The following is an 18,620-nucleotide window of genomic DNA, read 5'->3' as shown; positions in this document are numbered from 1 at the left end:
TTTGCATATGCTGGGGAGCAGGTGGGGTGGCCCAACCACAGCTACATCGGGTGTGCCAATGAGTGACAGATAAGATTTCAGCAAAACCCAGGGACCAAACCAGGGAACAGAGTCAAAGACCAGGAGGGTGGATCCCTGGGTGGCTCAGTGGTTGAGCGCCTGCCTTCAGCCCAGGGCGTGGTCCTGGAGTCCCGGGATGGAGTCCTACGTCGGGCTCCCTGCATGGAGCCTGCTTCTCCCTCTGACCGTGTCTCTGCCTCTCTCTCTCTGTGTGTCTCTCATGAATAAATAAAATCTTTAAAAAACAAAGACCAGGAGGGAAGGGGGCCCGAGGCCATAGAAGTGCCCCCATCCTGAGAAATGCTGATGCTCAGGCCAACCCATGTAAATGAGATAGACACAGCCCTGTGAGGCCAGCCTCCAGGACCCCCGAATCTGGGCTGTGTGGTAGCCTGGCTGGCCTATCTGCCCCATTTCCATTGATCAGAGGAAGACATTCCCGACCCCTCAAAGAAGGAGGCCAGAAGCCAGGGAAGGGCCCAGGGAGACTTCCGAAGGTGCCCAGCACAGAGCTGCTTGTCGGCCATCTGTTAAGGAATTCCCCAGAGTCAGTGCTTTTCAAAACGTGTTGCCCAGCCAAGGGGCGCTTCTGAGACGCTTGGGAGGAGGGGACAGAAAAAAAGGGAAGCTGAGGGACTGGGACATCACCTCTTCAACCCTGGCCCACTTCAACCAGAGACCAGAGGATAATTTGGGGGTAACTACCTTCCAACAGAGTCCTTTCCCTACCAAGTAGACTTGCCAAAGGTGGAATAGTAAAGGAAGTGATAGGAGAACCACACTTTTGGGAAGAAGGCCAGCTGAAGTCTGGGAGCAAAGGGATGGTTAGTGTAAGCTTGGCCCTCACCCCAACCTGGGCCTATCCCAGAGCCCAGCCCAGACTCCTCCCAGTACAAAACCCCGGCACACACAACCTGGCTGGGAAACCAGAACAGGGTAGGCCCTGGCCCCCATCAGCACCCAGAAGTGACAGCCCCTCTCACTCCCCCAATGCCTGGGAGGTGCTGGCAGAGTGCCCCAGCCCTGTCACCACCCAGTCTGCTGGCCTCTGCCTGCCTAGCTGCACAGGCCCCTGCCTGGGCCTCCTGGCCTCCCCCCCACCCCCTCAGGGGCCTGCCAGGAAAAACATTCTCTGGAATCCGGACCATGACCCACTTTCACACACACATATGCAGGAATATGCACTGTCCTAGGACTGGGGACCTCCAAAGCTGCCTCCTGATTGACGTGGGGGAGACACAGGGCAAGAGGGAGGCAGCTCAATCCTAGCAGATGGCCTAGTCCCCACCCTGGAGGTCCCCACCCTCAGGAAGGGGGGCAGAGCATGCTGGCCAGGCTGGGGGTACAGGAGCACCACAGAAACCTCCTAGCTGCCTTTTGGAGGAAGGGGAACCCCTAGCAGGGGATGGTACCCATTTCCATCAGTAGTTCTTCCCCCCCTCACCCCCAGAGACACCATGCTCTCAGCTAAGCACGTTAGAGGCCCAGGCAGTAGTGCCTTGCTCCCTTACAGGGGCTCAGGAGCAGGATAATGAAAATGAGAGTGGCCTGATTGCCTTCAGCGTGTCTACTGAACTCAGGTTCCATGCCCTGCAAAGTGGTCTCACAGAGGTGTGGGGTGGGGGCGTGGGAGGGATGAGATGACCCAGATGCAGGCTCCAAGCCCAGCACAGATCCCGTCACTTCCCTCCTCCCTCTAGAGGAGGGCTCCAAGGTTAAAGAAAATCTGGTAGCTCCCGCTACTGTGTCTCTTTGGACAAGGGTGGGCAGGGGGAGTAGATGGGGAGAGCAGAAGGTGGTAAGTCACCCAACAGCCCCTGTGAGCCAAGCCTGAGCTGGGGACACCAAGGGGATCCCAAGATCAAGGAAATCCCATCCCTATTTCAAACACGTCTGGCGAAGGGCATGGGGAAATAAATCAGTACAACCCCAGTGACCTGTCTGCTTCCCTCCTCTGCCCCATACGCCCTATCCCAGAGTAAGAGTGTCATCCCCCCCCACTCTCTCCCTCAGCCACCTTTCCTGGAGGCCCCAGGTAAGACTTGCGGAGATGCATTCCTGAGACTCTAGTCTCAGGGGAGCAAAGTACACCTCTGGGTGTGCCACTCTAATCCTTCCTGCTGCCCTAGAAGTCCACTGCTTCCCTAATCACAAAAACCAGCCTCTGGGGCCAGTTAGAAACCTCTGTCCATTTCCAGGTTCCAATGGTGCCCTCAGCACTCTTCAGGTGCATCTCCAAAGCTGCAACCCATTCTACTGAAAACCCACTCCACAGAAGCCCAAATGGAAGCTGAGCGGGGCAGAAGCAAGATCCCCCACACTTGGTCAAGGCCTTGGGCCAGCCTCTCTCTCTCTCTCTCTCTGAGATCACTGTGTAAGTGGGGGAAGTGGCTGCTCACAGTTCTGGGGGAGGGGGATGCAGTGATCTCCAGGTCACTGTGCCTGCAGCCAGGCACCCTGCCCTCTGAACCCAGGCTGCCTGGGGTGGCCATGACTCAGGGTTGGAGTATGAGGCCCTTTCCTCCCTCCCTGTTGCCAAGGGTTACAGTGTCTCCCCCCCCCCCCTCCAGGAACAACACCAGCTGTACCCAGGCCATCCCCTGGCAGGGCTGGGTCACCATCCTAGTTCAGTTGGCCACCTGGGATGCTGGCTAAAAGGAACAGGCCTTGGGTGCACCTCCCCAATTTTCCAGGGGAAGATGGTTATTCCTAGCGCCCCAGCTACACACAGGAGCCCAGGCCCAGAACATTCCTCAGGCCAGAGTCAGGAAGGAGTGGACTGCTATAGACACTGTGAGACAGTGTCGATAAAAGTACCTTTTGCAAACACAACAAACACAAGCGCTGAGCATAAAGAACTTTAGATTAGGATTTCAGCTCTGGCTGAGCAGGGAATGAGCCACATGATCTGTCTGAGCCTCCATTTCTGGGCTTATCATCTACAGGAGCAATCACATCTGTTTTGTGAAGACGGAACCTGGCACGTAGCAGGAAGGAGTAGCTACTGTGAATGGATGATCACAAAGTGATTGTTGGGTATTCTCAGCTTCAGCTGGGAAAGTGGGACATTGAGGCTACATGGTGTCTTGCCCAGCTGCCTTCGGCCTTGTTACCCCCTGTGGGGGTGGCTCAGACCACCAGAGACCGAGAGCCCTACCAACGAGGCGTTCCAGGGGGAACTAGCAGCCTGCCAACCCTCTAGCCTTCCACAAAGTCTCCACCTGTTTTCTGGGGCCTGGGGAAGTAAACCAGGGGACAGCACTCTTGCAGTACAGATCCCCAGATGCAAATGCTTCCCAACAGGGTCATTTCCCAACAGGGTCACTTCCCAACAGGGTCGGGGACAAAACTTCACCCTTCTCAAAATGTAGAGGAGGATGTTTTGAGACACAGACTCCCTTCCTCCCCAAAAGCCCTGCAGCAGCCATTCAGGGAGCCTGGCACAAAGCAAGTGCTCAATAAATATTTGTCCAATGAATGAGCGAATGAGGTCACCCCATTTCTCCCCCAACTCTAAGCCCAGAAGTCCTCTGGGGAAGCACATTTCAACCTCCTTCCTCGAACGCCATCATCAGCAATACATATTTATTCAGCATGCACAGCACACTGGGTACTGGGGGCAGGTGGGGGGCAGGGTGGCTATCAGAAGTGACATGGCCTCTACCCACCTAAGCCCTTGGGGGATAAGGCTCAGGGAGAAGAAAAAGCTAACAGCAAGGACGTAGTTTGTGCTCTGGGTCACATCGTGAGCTATGTACCATAGGGAAATCATAGTGAAATGAATCTAATTTGACTCTCTCCTATAGTAAATGGGAGGCCTTGGGAAGTTGGTTAGCAACCACACCTATAAGACTGTATGTTCTTCCTCCCAGGTTTCAGTCCTTTGGGCACGAGGTCCCTAGTCCAGGTGCTTGTCTTTATTGCCTGTAGAGGGTTTGGAGGAACAGGTCTGATACCTGAATATTCTAGGCCTCCAGCTCAGTGCAAGAGTGGGGGAGGTGTCCCCAGGGACATTTCCTGTAAGGAGAGCTCTAAAAAGAGGGAAGACTAACCAACACCCACTTCCCAGGGCAACCCCACCTGAATGTCCTCTTCCAGTTAGGGCAAGAGAACCGCTGGAGAAGGCACCTTGCAGGATCCCTACCCCCTCACCTCTGCCACACAGCACCAAAAGACCTTACGTGGGAGCTGGGTGTGGGGCTGGACCAAGTATCCCAGAAAGATAGGGAGGACACAGCCTATACCACATCCCCTTCCAGGCACTTCAGCACACTGCCCTGCCTCCAAGGAAATCATATCATTCATACCCATCTGACAGATGGTGACTACTGAGGCCTACAGCCATTCATAAAGCTGGTGGGAGCAGACCTGGAACCAGGGCCAAGTCTCCCAACTCCAGGCCTAGCAATCCCTCCACCATATATTGTTTCTGCCTTATATGGGTGAAAGAGCCCACAGCCTCTTCCCAGTTCATGACTATGGAGAATAAGAGGGTGGGGTGGGGGGCATATGGAACGTAAGATGCAGAAGACAAAATCCCTCCCATCAAGGAAAGGCCAAAATCCCAGTGCGCAAGGACAGTGAGTTCTTCAGCCAGTGCCTTCAAGTTCAAGTCCTGCCTGCCAGAAATTGGCACGGTCTTTGGGAAGGTCAGCACCCCCATTGCTTGGGCCCACAATATGGCCCTCCTGTCCTCCTGCCCAGCCAAGCCCAGGAGAGACGATGGAACAGCAGCAGCCCCATATACCTCCTGACTCCAAAAGCAAGTTCAAATGTATTTCTGGACCTGGGAACGACACCCGTGGCCCTGACTCATAGACAGGCTAAAGATCGCTGAGGAAGCTTCAACAACAAGGGGGAGGGAAGAGACAAAAAGTATCCAATGAACTATCCTTTCCCAAACAAAACCTGGCTCCAGGTGTGCAATGAAGTTCGCCCCAGGGCCCTGCACTCACTACTCTTCCATTCCATGCCCCCCCAACCTCTGCCAGTTCAGACAGGTCAGAAGGGATATTTGGATTTGGAGTCAGCTTTGGAAGGAGACAAAACCACAGAGCCCTCTCTTCCAGAGTGGGGAGGAGATGCAGAGGGGAGGCATCGCCTTAGGATCTTAGGGAGCTTAAAAGACCTATCCTACCCCAAACTGCTGGAAACACCCAGTTCTACTCTTCAACCCCCTCCAAAAGTATAATAGCAACCAGATGAACAAGTCCAGCATGGATGGGGGGGGTGGGGGGGAGACGACGAGTAAAGGCCCCCGGGGGACCGTGAATTTCCAGAAGGCCACCTTCCCTTCTTGGCTTCCCCAGAACTCAGCCAACCCCACCCTCCATTGGGGAAACCTGCTTTGAAAAGTTAGCTCTTTGTTCTACAGGCCAGTCTCAGGCTCTGCGCACAATTTCAAGAGATCTCTGCAAAGCACCCCCCACCCACCCTACTCCAGCACCCGACCCCGCCCCGTTCTGGCTGGGCGGCCTAGCCCCGGGAGTTGGCTTCTAATTTAAGGTGGGGGCTGGGAAGCGATGGAGGATATCTCCTAGTCCCTTAAGCCCTGAACCACCGAGGGGGGTACAGGTCGTCCAAAAAAAGGTGGGGCTTGGGTCCTTATCCGAAGCCCAATTCATCAGATGCAACACTCGCGGCTGATAGCCCCAGCCCCCAGGTCTCCAGGCCACGAAGTCCGGCCATTTGCGGCCAGCGCTGGGCCCCCCAACCTCTGCCCCGCCCCCCCGCCGCCCCCTCCCCCTCCCCCTCCCCCAGCGCCCGGCGCTTCCGCCTACTTGGCGCTCAGCTCGGCGGGGAGAGGGAGCGGCCGTCTCCTCTCACTCTCTCGGCCCTAGGGGGCGGGACTGCACCCCTAACCTTCCCCCACCCCCCACCCGGGGCCTGGCCTCCCCACTCCTCTTCCGTCCTCCCAGCCCCAGGGCTCAGAGCCCACTATTCTCCAGTAGTGGCTACCGCCAAGCGTGGACTCCCTGCCGCGCCGCACATCCCCCGTCTCCGGACTGGGGTCCGTCCCCACACCCCATGACACCGCCCTCCCTCCCTCCTCCCGGGATCGCGGGGTTGAGGCGGCACAGACCCGGCCCTTCTCTCCTCCCCTAATCCGGAGCATTGCTCGGGGGTTGCGAGGACGCGCCTCCCGATCCCGGAGCTCACCTTATCCAGACAGTTCACCTTCTCCGTGGGGTACACGATCTTGCCGCACCGGGCGCAGTTGGGATTCATGGCTCCGGGAAGGGCTGGGGCGGGGACGCCCGAGCTCGCGCGCGTTCTCTTTCCCCGGAGCGAGCTGGCGGGAGGCGGCCGCTGCTGCAACTACACAGGCAGCGGCGACGGCGGCTGGAGCTAGGGAACTGGCCTCCGCCTCCGCCCTCCTTCCCCTAATAAACACAGCGGGGAGGAGGGGCTGCACCGGGGCGGGGACGCGCCGCGGGCGCGGGCAGGGGCGCGCGCGGGCGGCGCGCTTCCCGGGCGACGTGGGGCTGCGCGGGGGCGGATTCCGGGGAGGGCGGCTGGGCAGGGGGCGCGCGCCTAGGTGCGTCCAGAGGGTCCCCCGTGCGCGGGCGCCCTCCAGCAGAAGGTGCGGGGAGAAACGCGCCCGGAGGCCAGGGACCCCTCGGCGCTGGAGGCGGCGCGGAGCCGGTCTGGCTGCACATCTGGGGCGCCCGGGCTGCGGGAGACGGGCAAAGCCCTCGCACCTCGAGGGTGGGGCTAGAACCCTCCTGAACGCCCGATCGGATTCACCAGATTCGGGGACTTTCCTTTGTGCCCGTCGGTACCTGGCGTGAACCTGCGGACGGAACGGGAAGCCCCTGCCCCGCCCCTTAGTTCGCCTCCCTTCCCCCCACATCCTTTCCCACATTTGTAGGGCGGAACCGGTACAGCCTGGACGCTGCGCCTTGTAGCCCCGGCTAGTTCTTCCCTCCCCGACCTCTGTCCTGTCGCTGTCCCAGGGTTCTCCGGGTCCGGACACCATCTGCTTTCCGCTTGGCCCCCTTTCTTCCTTCATTCCTTTCTCCTTATTCCCTACTCTTAGTGTAGTAATGTCTTAGTACCCAAAAGAGCCATGTCCAGGCGCAACAGCGGCGTGGGGGTATAGCTCAGTGGTAGAGCATTTGACTGCAGATCAAGAGGTCCCTGGTTCAAATCCGGGTGCCCCCTTCGTGGTTTTTCCTCCACGCTGTGACGAGCATTTAACAACTTGGATTAACTATTGAACATTGGATTCTAGGTTAAGAGAAAACAGAAAGTAGGATTTTTTTAAATGCCTTCCGCGTTTTCCAACCTTAGCAGAAAGCTTTCGGTTTTGCTTTGAACCCAGCAGGAGAAGGACCGGGTGCACGCACAAATCCAAGTACAGAAGCTGCGTGTCCCTATTATCCGCGCCAGAAGCGTCAGGGTTTCTGTGGCCGATGCCAAGCAGCCTCACGCTGGGATCGGGGAACAAGATTACCCACCCACCCCCCAATTTGGCTTTCCATTTCCGATGAGGGAGGTGGATGGTCAAGATAAGGAAACCCACAAACACCTTTCCCCGACTTCAACTTTCTTTATTAACAATGTCATGGACCTGCTATATTCACCCTTCCCTATTGCTCATGACGCAGGCAGGATGAAAGCACACCCATAGGCTCATTTTAATTTATAAAAATAAAGTTACATCCGGATGCAAACTGATATATACTGATGACCCGACTCTCAAACTTGAGCGTGAATCAGAATTACCAAAAGAGCTTGTTAAGACACCCCCAGTTTCTGATTTTGTAGACCGGGAGTGGAACTTCAAGAATTTGCATTTGTAACCAGTTCCTGGGTGCGGGTGCTGCTGCTGCTGGTCAGGGTTCCACACTTTGAGAACTGCTGAACTAGTAATAGGGGACAATTGAGTTTCACAACCTGAAGGTAGGGCAGATATCTATTGGCTTCCTGACTGACAATTATCACTGTTGGGCCACAGGGAAACATTGTGTTAAATCAGCAAAGGCAACCCCCTCGACTAGATTTTGCCCAAAAAAAGGAAAAATAAAGGAGAAAGGGAGAGACATGCTGCCTGGGTCAGGGGGCAGCTGTGATATTTTAAACCGGGAATCTGGTTGTGTCATTCTTCGGAGCCCCTGGGGAATACTCCAGTGCATTTTTCCCCATAGCTTTCATAAATGTGAGAGGCATTCAAAGTCTAGATAGATATTGAGATTGAGCAGAGCCACTGTCGGGTGAAAAGCCCAGTCCCAAGAAATAGCCAGGTTTTCACCCCGTTTCTGGACACCAGGCCTCAAACTTACCACCTGTAGTTTTATCCAACCAAAGCCCTCCCTTTAAAAAAAAAAAACAAAAAACAAAGCCCTCCCTTTGAGCTAACATAAAGAAGGAGAAAGCCCTTCACTTTTGACATATCTTCTCTCTGTGTGCTGGGTCTTAAACTTCGCAACCATGTAGATATGCCTTCTGAACTTGGATTGTGTTCTCACAGTCTTCTCAGAGTATGAACTCAGCGCAATAATATTGCCCAAAGAGAAATATAAATAATATTAAACCAATAGATCTCAGTCTCAGAGATGAAAATAGTTTGGTGCCTTCTTTTTACATACAAGTGGGCTTCTTGCCACTGAGTTGGGGTATATATACTGAGTGGGCAGAGTAATCACCATTCAACCTCTGGGGCTTTGCTCTTTGCTTCTCAGGTATAAGGAACAAGTACCTGCTGGGGGAAATCAGACAAGTGAAAGATTGGGATTCCAAAGAGTTTCGGATTCAGAACCTACAGAAGTCCGAGTTATACCTGAACAACTGCGAAAAACAGTAAAGGCAACCAAGGGGGCACCCGGATTTGAACCGGGGACCTCTTGATCTGCAGTCAAATGCTCTACCACTGAGCTATACCCCCTCTGCTGGTGAAAGCCTGGTAAATTCTCTTTACTGCAATCCTAAATTTTTCATCCTGAAAATTATTTGTTCAAAGTTAGTTTCTTAAAAAAAAAAAACAAGTTTCTTCTTGCTAGGTGATACTGAATTTTCTAGTAAGGAGGAACAAAATTAAAATACAGTTGAAGACATGGCATTTTGAAAATGTGTGAACTCAGATACCAATCTGCCTTTTCAAAATGGGCTCAATTCTTTATCAACAATCCAACCCATCTCTTTACCCAAAGAAGTCAGAAAACAACCTTTTGCAAAACTGGGTGGGGAATCCTTTTGCCTGGTCTCTCTAAAAAAGATACAAACACCAGCTAACAAGATACCCCTAGGAGATGTTCCAGGAGTATACTCTCTAGGGGTGGCTCTCCCCTTTTATGGAGCAACTTCTCTACTTTAGGTGCCAAACACACTTTCTGTTCTTACAACGAGTTTAAAATCTAGTGAACACAAACAACAAACTAGAAAGTTAAGATCTGAAAGACATATAAGAAACAGTTTGGTTATCTGGGAGGGCAGGAATGCTAGGTAGCAGAAATGACTACTGCAAATCCCTAGAGCCAGAGTGGCTGGACAGGTGGACAAGGGGAGAGCAATTCAAAAGAGCTGCACAGGTAGCCTGGGCCATAGAGGGCCTTGTAATCCAAGGTAAGGAGTTTGGATTTTATTTCAAATGGATGAAAAGCCAGCCATTGGACGGTTTTTAGCGGGGATTTGAAATCATCACCCACACTACTGTGGGACTCAAGAATTGGCATAGAGAATACATAAAATGGGATATTATTCGGCCTTAAAAAAAAAAGGCAGGAAATTTTGCAATATTTGACAACATAGGACATTATGCTAAGTGAAATAAGCCAATCATAGAAGGACAAACACTGAATAATTCCACTTATATGAGGTATCTAAAACAGTCAAACTCATAGAAACAGAGAATAGAATGGCTGCCAGGGATGAGGAAAGAGACACATGGGGAATTGCTAGCCAGTGGCTATAAAGTTTCAGGTATACAAGATAAATAATTTCTAGAGATCTGTTATACAATAGTGTGCCTATAGTTAGCAATATTGTACTGTACACTTAAAAATCTGTATGTCTGGGTGGCTCAATTGGTTGAGCATCTGACTCTTAGTTTTGTTTCTGCTCAAGTCATGATCTCACAGTGGTGAGATGGAGCCCCACATCAGGCTCAATGTTCACTCGTTCTCATAAATAAATAAATTAAATAAATAAATAAATAAATAAATAAATAAATAAATAAATAAAATCTTTAAAAATCTATAAAGAGGGTAGATCTCACGTTAAGTGTTCTTGCCACAATAAAGGAAAAGGAAAAGGTGGACACAGAGACAGATTAGGATGCTATTGCAGTAGTGCAGGTGAGAGATGGTGGTGGTGTCTTACACTACAACAGTGTACTTATTTCCTATTGCTGCTGTAACAAACCACCATGAACTTATTTCCTTAAAACAACACAAAAGTATCTTACACTCCTGGAGGTCAGAATTGCAAATCAAATTCACTGGACTAAACTCAACGTGTTGACATGCCTGTATTCTTTTGGAGGCTTTAGGAGAGAATTGGTTTCTTTGTTTTTGTTTTTTGTTTTGTTTTTTGGTTTTTTTTTGTTGTTGTTGTTTGTTTTTTTGTAGTTCTCAGAGGCCACCTGCATTTCTTGGCTTATGGCCCCTTCCTCTATCTTCAAAGCCAGGGTAGTGTATCTTCTTACCCTCTGATCTCTGCATCCATCCTCACATCTTCTCTCAGTCTCTGACTCTAATCCTCCTGCTTCTCTCTTATAAGGACCCTTGTGATTAAATTGAGTTTATCTACATAATCCAAAATAATCTCCTAAATTCAAGATTCTTAACTGAACCATACCTGCAAAGTCCCTTTTATTTTATAAGCTAACATATTCACAAGAGGATTGGGACATGGAGATACCTAGAAGGCCATTATTTAACGTCCTACAGTGAGAACAGCAGAGCTGGAGAGGGGTATAGGTATCCAGATTGATCATGACAGAGGAGCTCCATGATTCCTGTATATTGGATGGCTTGAGGAAGAGGAGAGAAAGAGATAAATCAAGAGTGACTCTTCTTTTTTATATTCACTCTCTTGGTGAATGGTTATGTGGTTTCCTGAGATAAAGAACACTGGGAACGGAGTATGTTAGAGGGAAAAAAATTAAATTTATCTTAAAAACTCTTACCCAAAGTAAAACAGGATAGCCTCCTATCCTCATGGACTTCACATTCTAATATGGGTCAATATGTTAAGAGAGGGGTGCTGCCCCATAAATGTTGAAGAGGAGATGTTAAGAGTGCAGTTGAAGATCCTGTTAATTCTAGGGATCAGGGAGGGGTCTGGGTTGGAAATGTAATTCTGGAGTTGTCGGTGTACAGTGGGTAGTTGATGAAGGAGGTGGTCAACCCTAGAAGTGTGCTAGACTTGGCTCATACCGCTTGTGAGAGCTGATGATTGAATTTTCAGGAATTTAAAAAGCCAGTTGATTTCATTTGGGTAGCTTGAAATTGGCGGGTGGGATATTTGCACCATGGGAATTAGCAAATGCTATAAATCAGGTCCTCTTAAGCCAGCTGTTAGCCATTTACCAGCATACCACTGCTTCTGACAGATTCTAATTTTCTCAAAAAAGGAAGAGGCCAGCTTTTCAGCTAAGAGAGTGAGGAAAGATAAGATATGGAAGGTTTAAGACAGGAGAAAGTGTGTGGAATAAACATTTTGGAGACTGAGAAAGTGAACCTAGCTAGTCAGCCAGTGGTGTAGGAATACTAGGCAGGGAACACTAGCCTGCTTGAGACTGATGAAGTGACACAGAACTTGTGAGTTCTTCTCCGACAACATTCAGCTGCTTGAGTGCTAGCGTGGTGTAATGTAATAGTTGAGTTTAATCAGGATTGTGGTTTGGCTATCAAGTACAAACTAGGGCGTGTAGTGAACCAGGCACTGTGCCAACTACTGTGGGGGAATCCAAGGAGGAATGTAAAGTGATCCCTGCCCTCAAAGAACTTACAGTCTAGTTGGAGAAACAAGATACATACTCCAGGGGAAGAAATTAGTGACAGTCGAGAAGGCAAATGCAGAGTAGCAGAACTGCAGAGACAGGTAGTGGATAATGAAAGAAATGAAGTCACTGCCTTTCTTATAAATTGGTAGTGAGAAAGAAGAAATGCGCAGGCGACTGCAGCTGTACAAAGCAACCGAAAGGCTTTCTTTCTGATCTTGGGGAAACCTGATGATGTTTGAAGAAGCCAGAGAAAGTGACTGAAGATGCTGAGAACGGAGACAATAGAAGCTCGTCTGGTACAGGAGCGGAGAGGGTCTGAAGAAGGACAAGGGAAGCACTTCCTCTCTTGCACAAAGCACTGGGCTGGGGATTCAGTGCAGCTCAGGTTGCAAGCAGGGAAGATGGTAATGCACAGAACAGTTAATTCCCAGAAGCTAGAGGTAGAAAAGCCTGTAGTTGTTGGAAAGAAGGAATCCTATCCACACCCCTCCCACAGGACCTTCAAGCCTGGGTCAGAGCTGACTTTGCATTCCTCTCCCACCACTGGGTCCAGATCACCTCTGCAATCTTCTCTTGGTTCTTTGTATCACCCCCAGGAAACCTCAAAGAATCGATCACAGGTACCAAACCATTATTAATCACCAGAAAGGTCTGGTCAGTGAACACTACAATTAGGATATAATCCCTCTCCAGCCAGCAGAGGGGGTATAGCTCAGGGGTAGAGCATTTGACTGCAGATCAAGAGGTCCCCGGTTCAAATCCGGGTGCCCCCTGCTATATTCACTTTTAAGCCTTAGCACCCTCAAGATGATTAAAAAAAAAGAGAGAGAGAGAGAGAGAGAGAGATAATACTAAGGAAATAGTCATCCTGTCCATTTCGCCCAGTGTTCTGGAACACACACAGAAAGTAATGAACCACAGCACTGAGGATTTCATGTTCTAATACCTGAGTCAACATGCAAACAAAGGAATTAGTGTATGAGGTAATGATGTCCCTAACCATTGCAGGGCCCTTTTATGCAGGTCAGTGGTTCCCAAACAATGGTCTGAAGATTCCCGGGTGTCTCGGAGACACTTTCTAGCAAGAGAAAGTTAGTTTTACAATACTACATTATTTACCTGTTTCTTGAGTATTCAGTAGAGCTTTCCAGAAGCTACCATGTGTGATATCATAACAAATTTTGTATGGGAGCATGAAAATCCAGCTGTCTTCCTTTAACCCAGACATTAAAGGGATCCCCAAAAGGATGTAAAGCAAAGTCACTCTTCTCATTAAATTATTTTTGTTTGGGGACGCCTGGGTGGCTCAGCAGTTGAGCATCTGCCTTAGGCTCAGGGTGTGATCTCGGGGTCTGGGATTGAGTCCCGCATCAGGCTCCCTGCAGGGAGCCTGCTTCTCCCTCTGCCTGTGTCTATGCCTCTCTCTCTCTCTCTCTCTCTGTCTCTCATGAATAAATAAATAAAATCTTTTAAATAAATGAATAATTTTTGTTTGGAAAGATGTATTTTTCATTTTAAGATGTTATGTATTTTTAATAAGCGTAGACTTATTATCTTAGGTGAATTAACAAATACTTAAACATCTCACAATTTTAATGTCTAATCTGGTCAATGTCGATAGACATAACCTATATAAACAAAAACTCTTTGGGGTCCTCAACAATCTAAGAATGTTAAGAGGTCTTCAGACAAACACTTGAGAACCACTACTCTTAGTAAAGAGAGGGCTCAGGGGAGAGCATGCTTTGGTTGTGAAATGGCACAGGAAAGGTATGACATTTGAGCACAAATTTTGAAGAACATAAGGATAAAGCAAGAGTCCTGAAATTCTAAGCAGTTTGGTGTTGCTGGAGAATGAAGTGTAAGAGGCGAGGTGATCAGAGATGAGGCCAGAGAGAAGGTAAGCCATTTCAGAAAGAGACTCCAATACTGTGCTAAGAGCTTGGACTTTATTCTATAAGCCCTGGAGAGCCAGCTCGGTGTTTTAAGCAATAAAGTGTTATGGTCAGACACTGGTAGTAGCACCAGCTAAGACAAATACAGGGAAGCCTGGCTGGCTCAGTGGGTAGAGAATGCAACCACTGATCTTAGGGTTATGAGCTTGAGCCCCATGTTTGGCATAGAGTTTACTTTAAAAAATAAAAAGGGGATCCCTGGGTGGCGCAGCGGTTTGGCGCCTGCCTTTGGCCCAGGGTGTGATCCTGGAGACCCGGGATCGAGTCCCACATCAGGCTCCTGGTGGGTGCATGGAGCCTGCTTCTCCCTCTGCCTGTGTCTCTGCCTCTCTCTCTCTCTCTCTCTCTCTCTCTCTCTCTCTCTCTGTGACTATCATAAATAAATAAATAAAAAAAATTTAAAAAAATAAAATAAAAAGAAGAAAAAAACTAATACAGGAAGAAGAGCAGATTTCCTGGGAAAAGGATGATTTTTGTTTTGGACATGCCAGGTTTGAAGTCCCTCTGCAGTAGAGGTATCCCAATCATCATTTCCGTATATTGGTGAGAGCTAAGCAGAAATGTCTGGGCTTGCAGATATAGATGGGGGAGCAATTAGCATATAGACAATGATTGAAGCTATCAGGGTGGGCTTGATCACAAAGGGAAATACAGGAGGAAATATAGCCAACATAGTGGTTAAGGGAATGTGTCTTGAAATGAGCCAGATTTGGGGGGACATTCCAGCTCCGCCTTTCATGAACTGTCTTCCTGGACTTTACCTTTGTATGTCTTGGTTTTCTCATTGGTAAGTGAGAATAAGAATACCTACATCACAGGGTTGTTGGGCGGATCCAAGAAGTCACGTTCCAGTAAATGCTTAACTCAATGACTAGGACTCAGTAACATTGCATAAATAGTAACTTCTTTTATTAGCAGCATCATGAAAACCATGGGTGACAAGATATTTAAGCCAAAAATCTGAAAAATTATAGGCATGATATACATGATGAGGGAAGGCAGGGTAGAGAGTTCCAAACATGTGAGAGGCCTAAGGGTATTTAGGAGCATGGGCAGTTTCCGAGACTAAAAAGCCAACTCGTCAAAACAAGAGCAAGCATGGTGTAAGATACAGTTAATGAGGTAGGGCAATGCCAGATCAGGGCCTAGTAGGCCATGATACAGATTTTAACTTTGATTCTAAGAGTGCTAGAAACCACTGGAGGATTTTCAGGAGGATGACTTTGTAATTGTATTTCTGAAAAATCATTCCTGGCCATTATATGAAAAGTGAGTGGGTGGAGGGGGAGAAACAGAGGTCAGGAGGTATGCTAGGAAGCTTCAGAAGTAGCTTAGGTTAAGACATGGACCAGAGTAGTACTAGAGGAGATGGAGAGAAGTGGATAGATATAACAGATTTTGTTTGAGATTTTTTATTATTTTTTAAATATTTTGTTTATACAAGAGAGACACAGAGAGAGAGGCAGACAGGTAGAGGGAGAAGCAAGCTCCCTGTGGGGAGCCCGATGTGGGATCAGGACCTGAGCCAAAGACAGATGCTCAACTACTGATTTTTAAAAAATATTTTATTTATTTATTCATGAGACACACACACACACACACACACACACACACACACACACACAGAAAGGCAGAGACAGAAGCAGGCTCCATGCAGGGAGCCAGACGTGGGACTTGATCCCGGATGTCCAGGATCATGCCCTGGGCCAAAGGCAGCGCTAAACCGCTGAGCCACCCAGGCTGCCCGATTTTTTATTTTTAAAGTAATCTCCATGCCCATCATGGGCCTGAAATGCACAACGCTGACATCAAGAGTCACAGCTCTACCCAGTGAGCCAGCCAGGCACCCCGTTACAGACATTCAGAAGACAAACTGAAAAGAACTCGGGCAAGAGTCTCAGATGGGACACCTGGATGGATAGGTGTTCTGTTCATTGAGAGACAAATTTGGTAAAGAAATCATAGAGAAACACATGGAAGTGAAGGAGAGCAAAAAAAAAAAAAAAAGGTAGCTAGAGAAGTTGGCAGGACCAAATGAAGGCATTTTAAGAGTGTTAAGAGAGATTTATAAATGAACAGATTTACAGACTTCTCTACTGTTGAAGTGCCCCAGAGCTTAGATCATGGTCTTTATTTACCCTTATTTCTTCTTATATTTTTTTATTTTTAATTAATCTTTACACTCACTGTTGAGCTCAAATCCACACCCCTGAGATTAGGACCCCCCTGAGTCAGCCAGATACCCCTACCTTATGATATCATCCACCATTATGGTTTGAAATGTGCTTAATCCTCAAACAACATAGGTTTGAACTGCAGTCCCATTTTTTTTAAATGCAGTGCAGTACTATAAATGTATTTTTTTCTTCCTTTTGATTTTTTAAAGATTTTATTTATTTATTCATGAGAGACACAGAGAGGCAGAGACATAGGCAGAGGGAGAAGCAGGTTCCATGCAGGGAGTCCAGAACTCCAGGATCATGCCCTGAGCTGAAGGGAGGAGCTAAACCACTGAGCCACCCAGGCGTCCCTCCTTTTGATTTTCTTGGTAACATTTTTTTCTCGATTTTATTTATATTGTAAAAATACAATATTGATACATATAACATATGTTAATTGACTATGTTATTGGTAAGGCTTCTGGTCAAAGTAGTCTACTAATAATTAAGTTAGGGGAGTCAAAAGTTATACATGAAATACATGGATTTTTGTATGTACAGAGGGGTCCATGCTCCTAATCCCAGAATTGTTCAAGGGTCAAATATATACCTATATTCTGACAACTTCCAAATTTATAGCTCCTCCTCTTCAGAACTCCGGGTTAATATGTCCAACTTGTTATCTGAATCTTGTTTGGTTATCCAAAATTGAAGTCCTATTCTTTTTTTCAAGATTTTCATCTATTTATTCATGAGAGACACATAAAGAGGCAGAGACACGGGCAGAGGAAGAAGCAGGTTCCCCACAGGGAGCCTGATGTGGGACTTGATCCAGGACTCCAGGATCACACCCAAAGCAAAAGGCAGATGCTCAACCACTGAGCCACTCAGGCATCCCTGAAGTCCTATTCTTAACCCCAAACCTGTTTCTTCCGTAGTTTTCCCTATCCCAGTTGACTTCAACTTGGTCAGACTTAAAGCCTTGGAGACATTTTGACTCCTTCTTTTCTTACACACCCTACATTTTATTGGCTCTACGTCCAAAACACATCCAGAATCTGACCACATCACGTTACCTCTACTGCTACCACTGTAGTCCAAATCACCATCATTTCTTTCCTGGTTATTGCAAGAGCTTTCGTCCTCTCCCAGTCTACCCTCAGTTAGCGTGATTCTCCTGATATATTAGTCAGATCATGTCCCCTCACTGCTTACAGTGGGGCAATGGTTCTCCATTTCAGTCCACAAATGCCAAAGTCCATAGAGGCATACACAATCTCATTCCATTATTTCTGACCTTCTCTCTTACTACTCTTCCCTTCACTTACTCTGTCCAGACACATCTGGCTTCCTTGCTGGTCCTCTTATTGCTCAGGCACACTTCAGCCTTGGGGCCGCTCATTGGCTGATGTCTATCTCCACTGTTCTTTCCAGACATTGGTATTGCCAACTCCCTCACCTAAAGTCTTTGCTCTAATATCAACTTTGTCCATGGAGCCTACACTGACCATATTGTTTCATATTGCAATGTGCCCCTATTCCCACTTCCTGATTCCTCTTACCTTGTTCTTTTACTTTTCCAAAGTACACATTATCGTCTTACATACTATACACTGCAGTTAGTGTATCTATTGTTTAGCGTCTAATACCGGGTATCACTGCCACCCTAGCAGAACGTAAGCTCCTCAAAGGCAATAATGTCGATCTGGCTTTTTTCCCTGAGGTAGTCCGAAGTATGACAGTACCTGGCATAAACCAGGTGCTCAATAAATATTTGCATGAATGTATTGACAAAAGGAAAGCCAGAAAAGGGGGAAGTTGAAGCTGTGAAAGGGATAATAAGCCAAAGTTATCTAAAATACAAATGGCGGTGCGCCTGGGTGGCTCAGCGGCTGAGTGTCTGCCTTTGGCTCAGGACATGATCCCAGGATCCCGGGATCCAGTCCCACATCAGGCTCCCTGCGGGGAGCCTGCTTCTCCCTCTGCCTGTTTCTCTGCCTCTCTCTTCGTGTCTCTCATGAATAAATAAAATCTTTAAAATAAATATAATTAATTAATTAATTAAGATACAAATGGGTATGGGACCAAACACACATATGTGGGATTATACATAGTGCTAGTGGCCCTTCTCAATACCACATCCTTTTTGGGGGACGAGGGTTGTTGATTTTTATTCGCAATCTCTCTTTCAACACAATTTTTTTTTCTTTTTTTTCAATACCACATCCTAACGACACCATTTGGAGCTCTTTCTAGCTCGGTCCCCCATTCCCTGTGTCCCCGGGGGCCCCTACACAGCACAGACCCTTTTAATCATTCCCGAACCTCGAGTGTCCACCAGCGAAGTTCCGGACACATAGTACGTGCTCCGAAGAGGTTTCTGGGTAAATTAACCAATGTTTCTGCATCCCCAACTACCTCGGAGCTCGTCGAGAGGACGCTCCGAGAGGCATTGCCTCCAGCGGCCCTCTACACGCACGCCCTTCTCTTCGCAACCCG

At 48.4% G+C, this 18,620-nt stretch overlaps 1 protein-coding gene and 3 non-coding genes across 6 annotated transcripts in view; 2 read left to right on the top strand and 2 right to left on the bottom strand.

The window, feature by feature from the left end:
• Nucleotides 1-18,573, bottom strand: part of LASP1 (LIM and SH3 protein 1) — a 52,058-nt gene extending 33,485 nt beyond the window's left edge. The window contains exon 1 of one of the 3 annotated variants that reach the window (XM_077853025.1): nucleotides 18,447-18,573. In XM_077853025.1, coding sequence (XP_077709151.1) covers nucleotides 18,447-18,479 — 33 coding nt within the window. In that variant the 5' untranslated portion in view covers nucleotides 18,480-18,573. Of the gene's footprint in view, nucleotides 1-6,219; nucleotides 6,466-18,426 lie in introns of those variants that run through there. The other 2 variants (XM_077853026.1, XM_077853024.1) reach the window with 2 other exon arrangements.
• On the top strand, nucleotides 7,153-7,224 carry TRNAC-GCA (transfer RNA cysteine (anticodon GCA)). The gene has a single exon. It is a non-coding gene; the product is annotated as a tRNA-Cys (tRNA).
• On the bottom strand, nucleotides 8,876-8,947 carry TRNAC-GCA (transfer RNA cysteine (anticodon GCA)). Its single transcript has one exon. It is a non-coding gene; the product is annotated as a tRNA-Cys (tRNA).
• Nucleotides 12,709-12,780, top strand: TRNAC-GCA (transfer RNA cysteine (anticodon GCA)). Its single transcript has one exon. It is a non-coding gene; the product is annotated as a tRNA-Cys (tRNA).
• Nucleotides 18,574-18,620: the final 47 nt, after the last annotated feature.

This window comes from Canis aureus, chromosome 16, assembly GCF_053574225.1.
Source record: "Canis aureus isolate CA01 chromosome 16, VMU_Caureus_v.1.0, whole genome shotgun sequence".
In the NCBI taxonomy this organism is placed as follows: Eukaryota; Metazoa; Chordata; class Mammalia; order Carnivora; family Canidae; genus Canis; species Canis aureus.
This window is presented reverse-complemented; position numbering and strand designations above follow the sequence as displayed.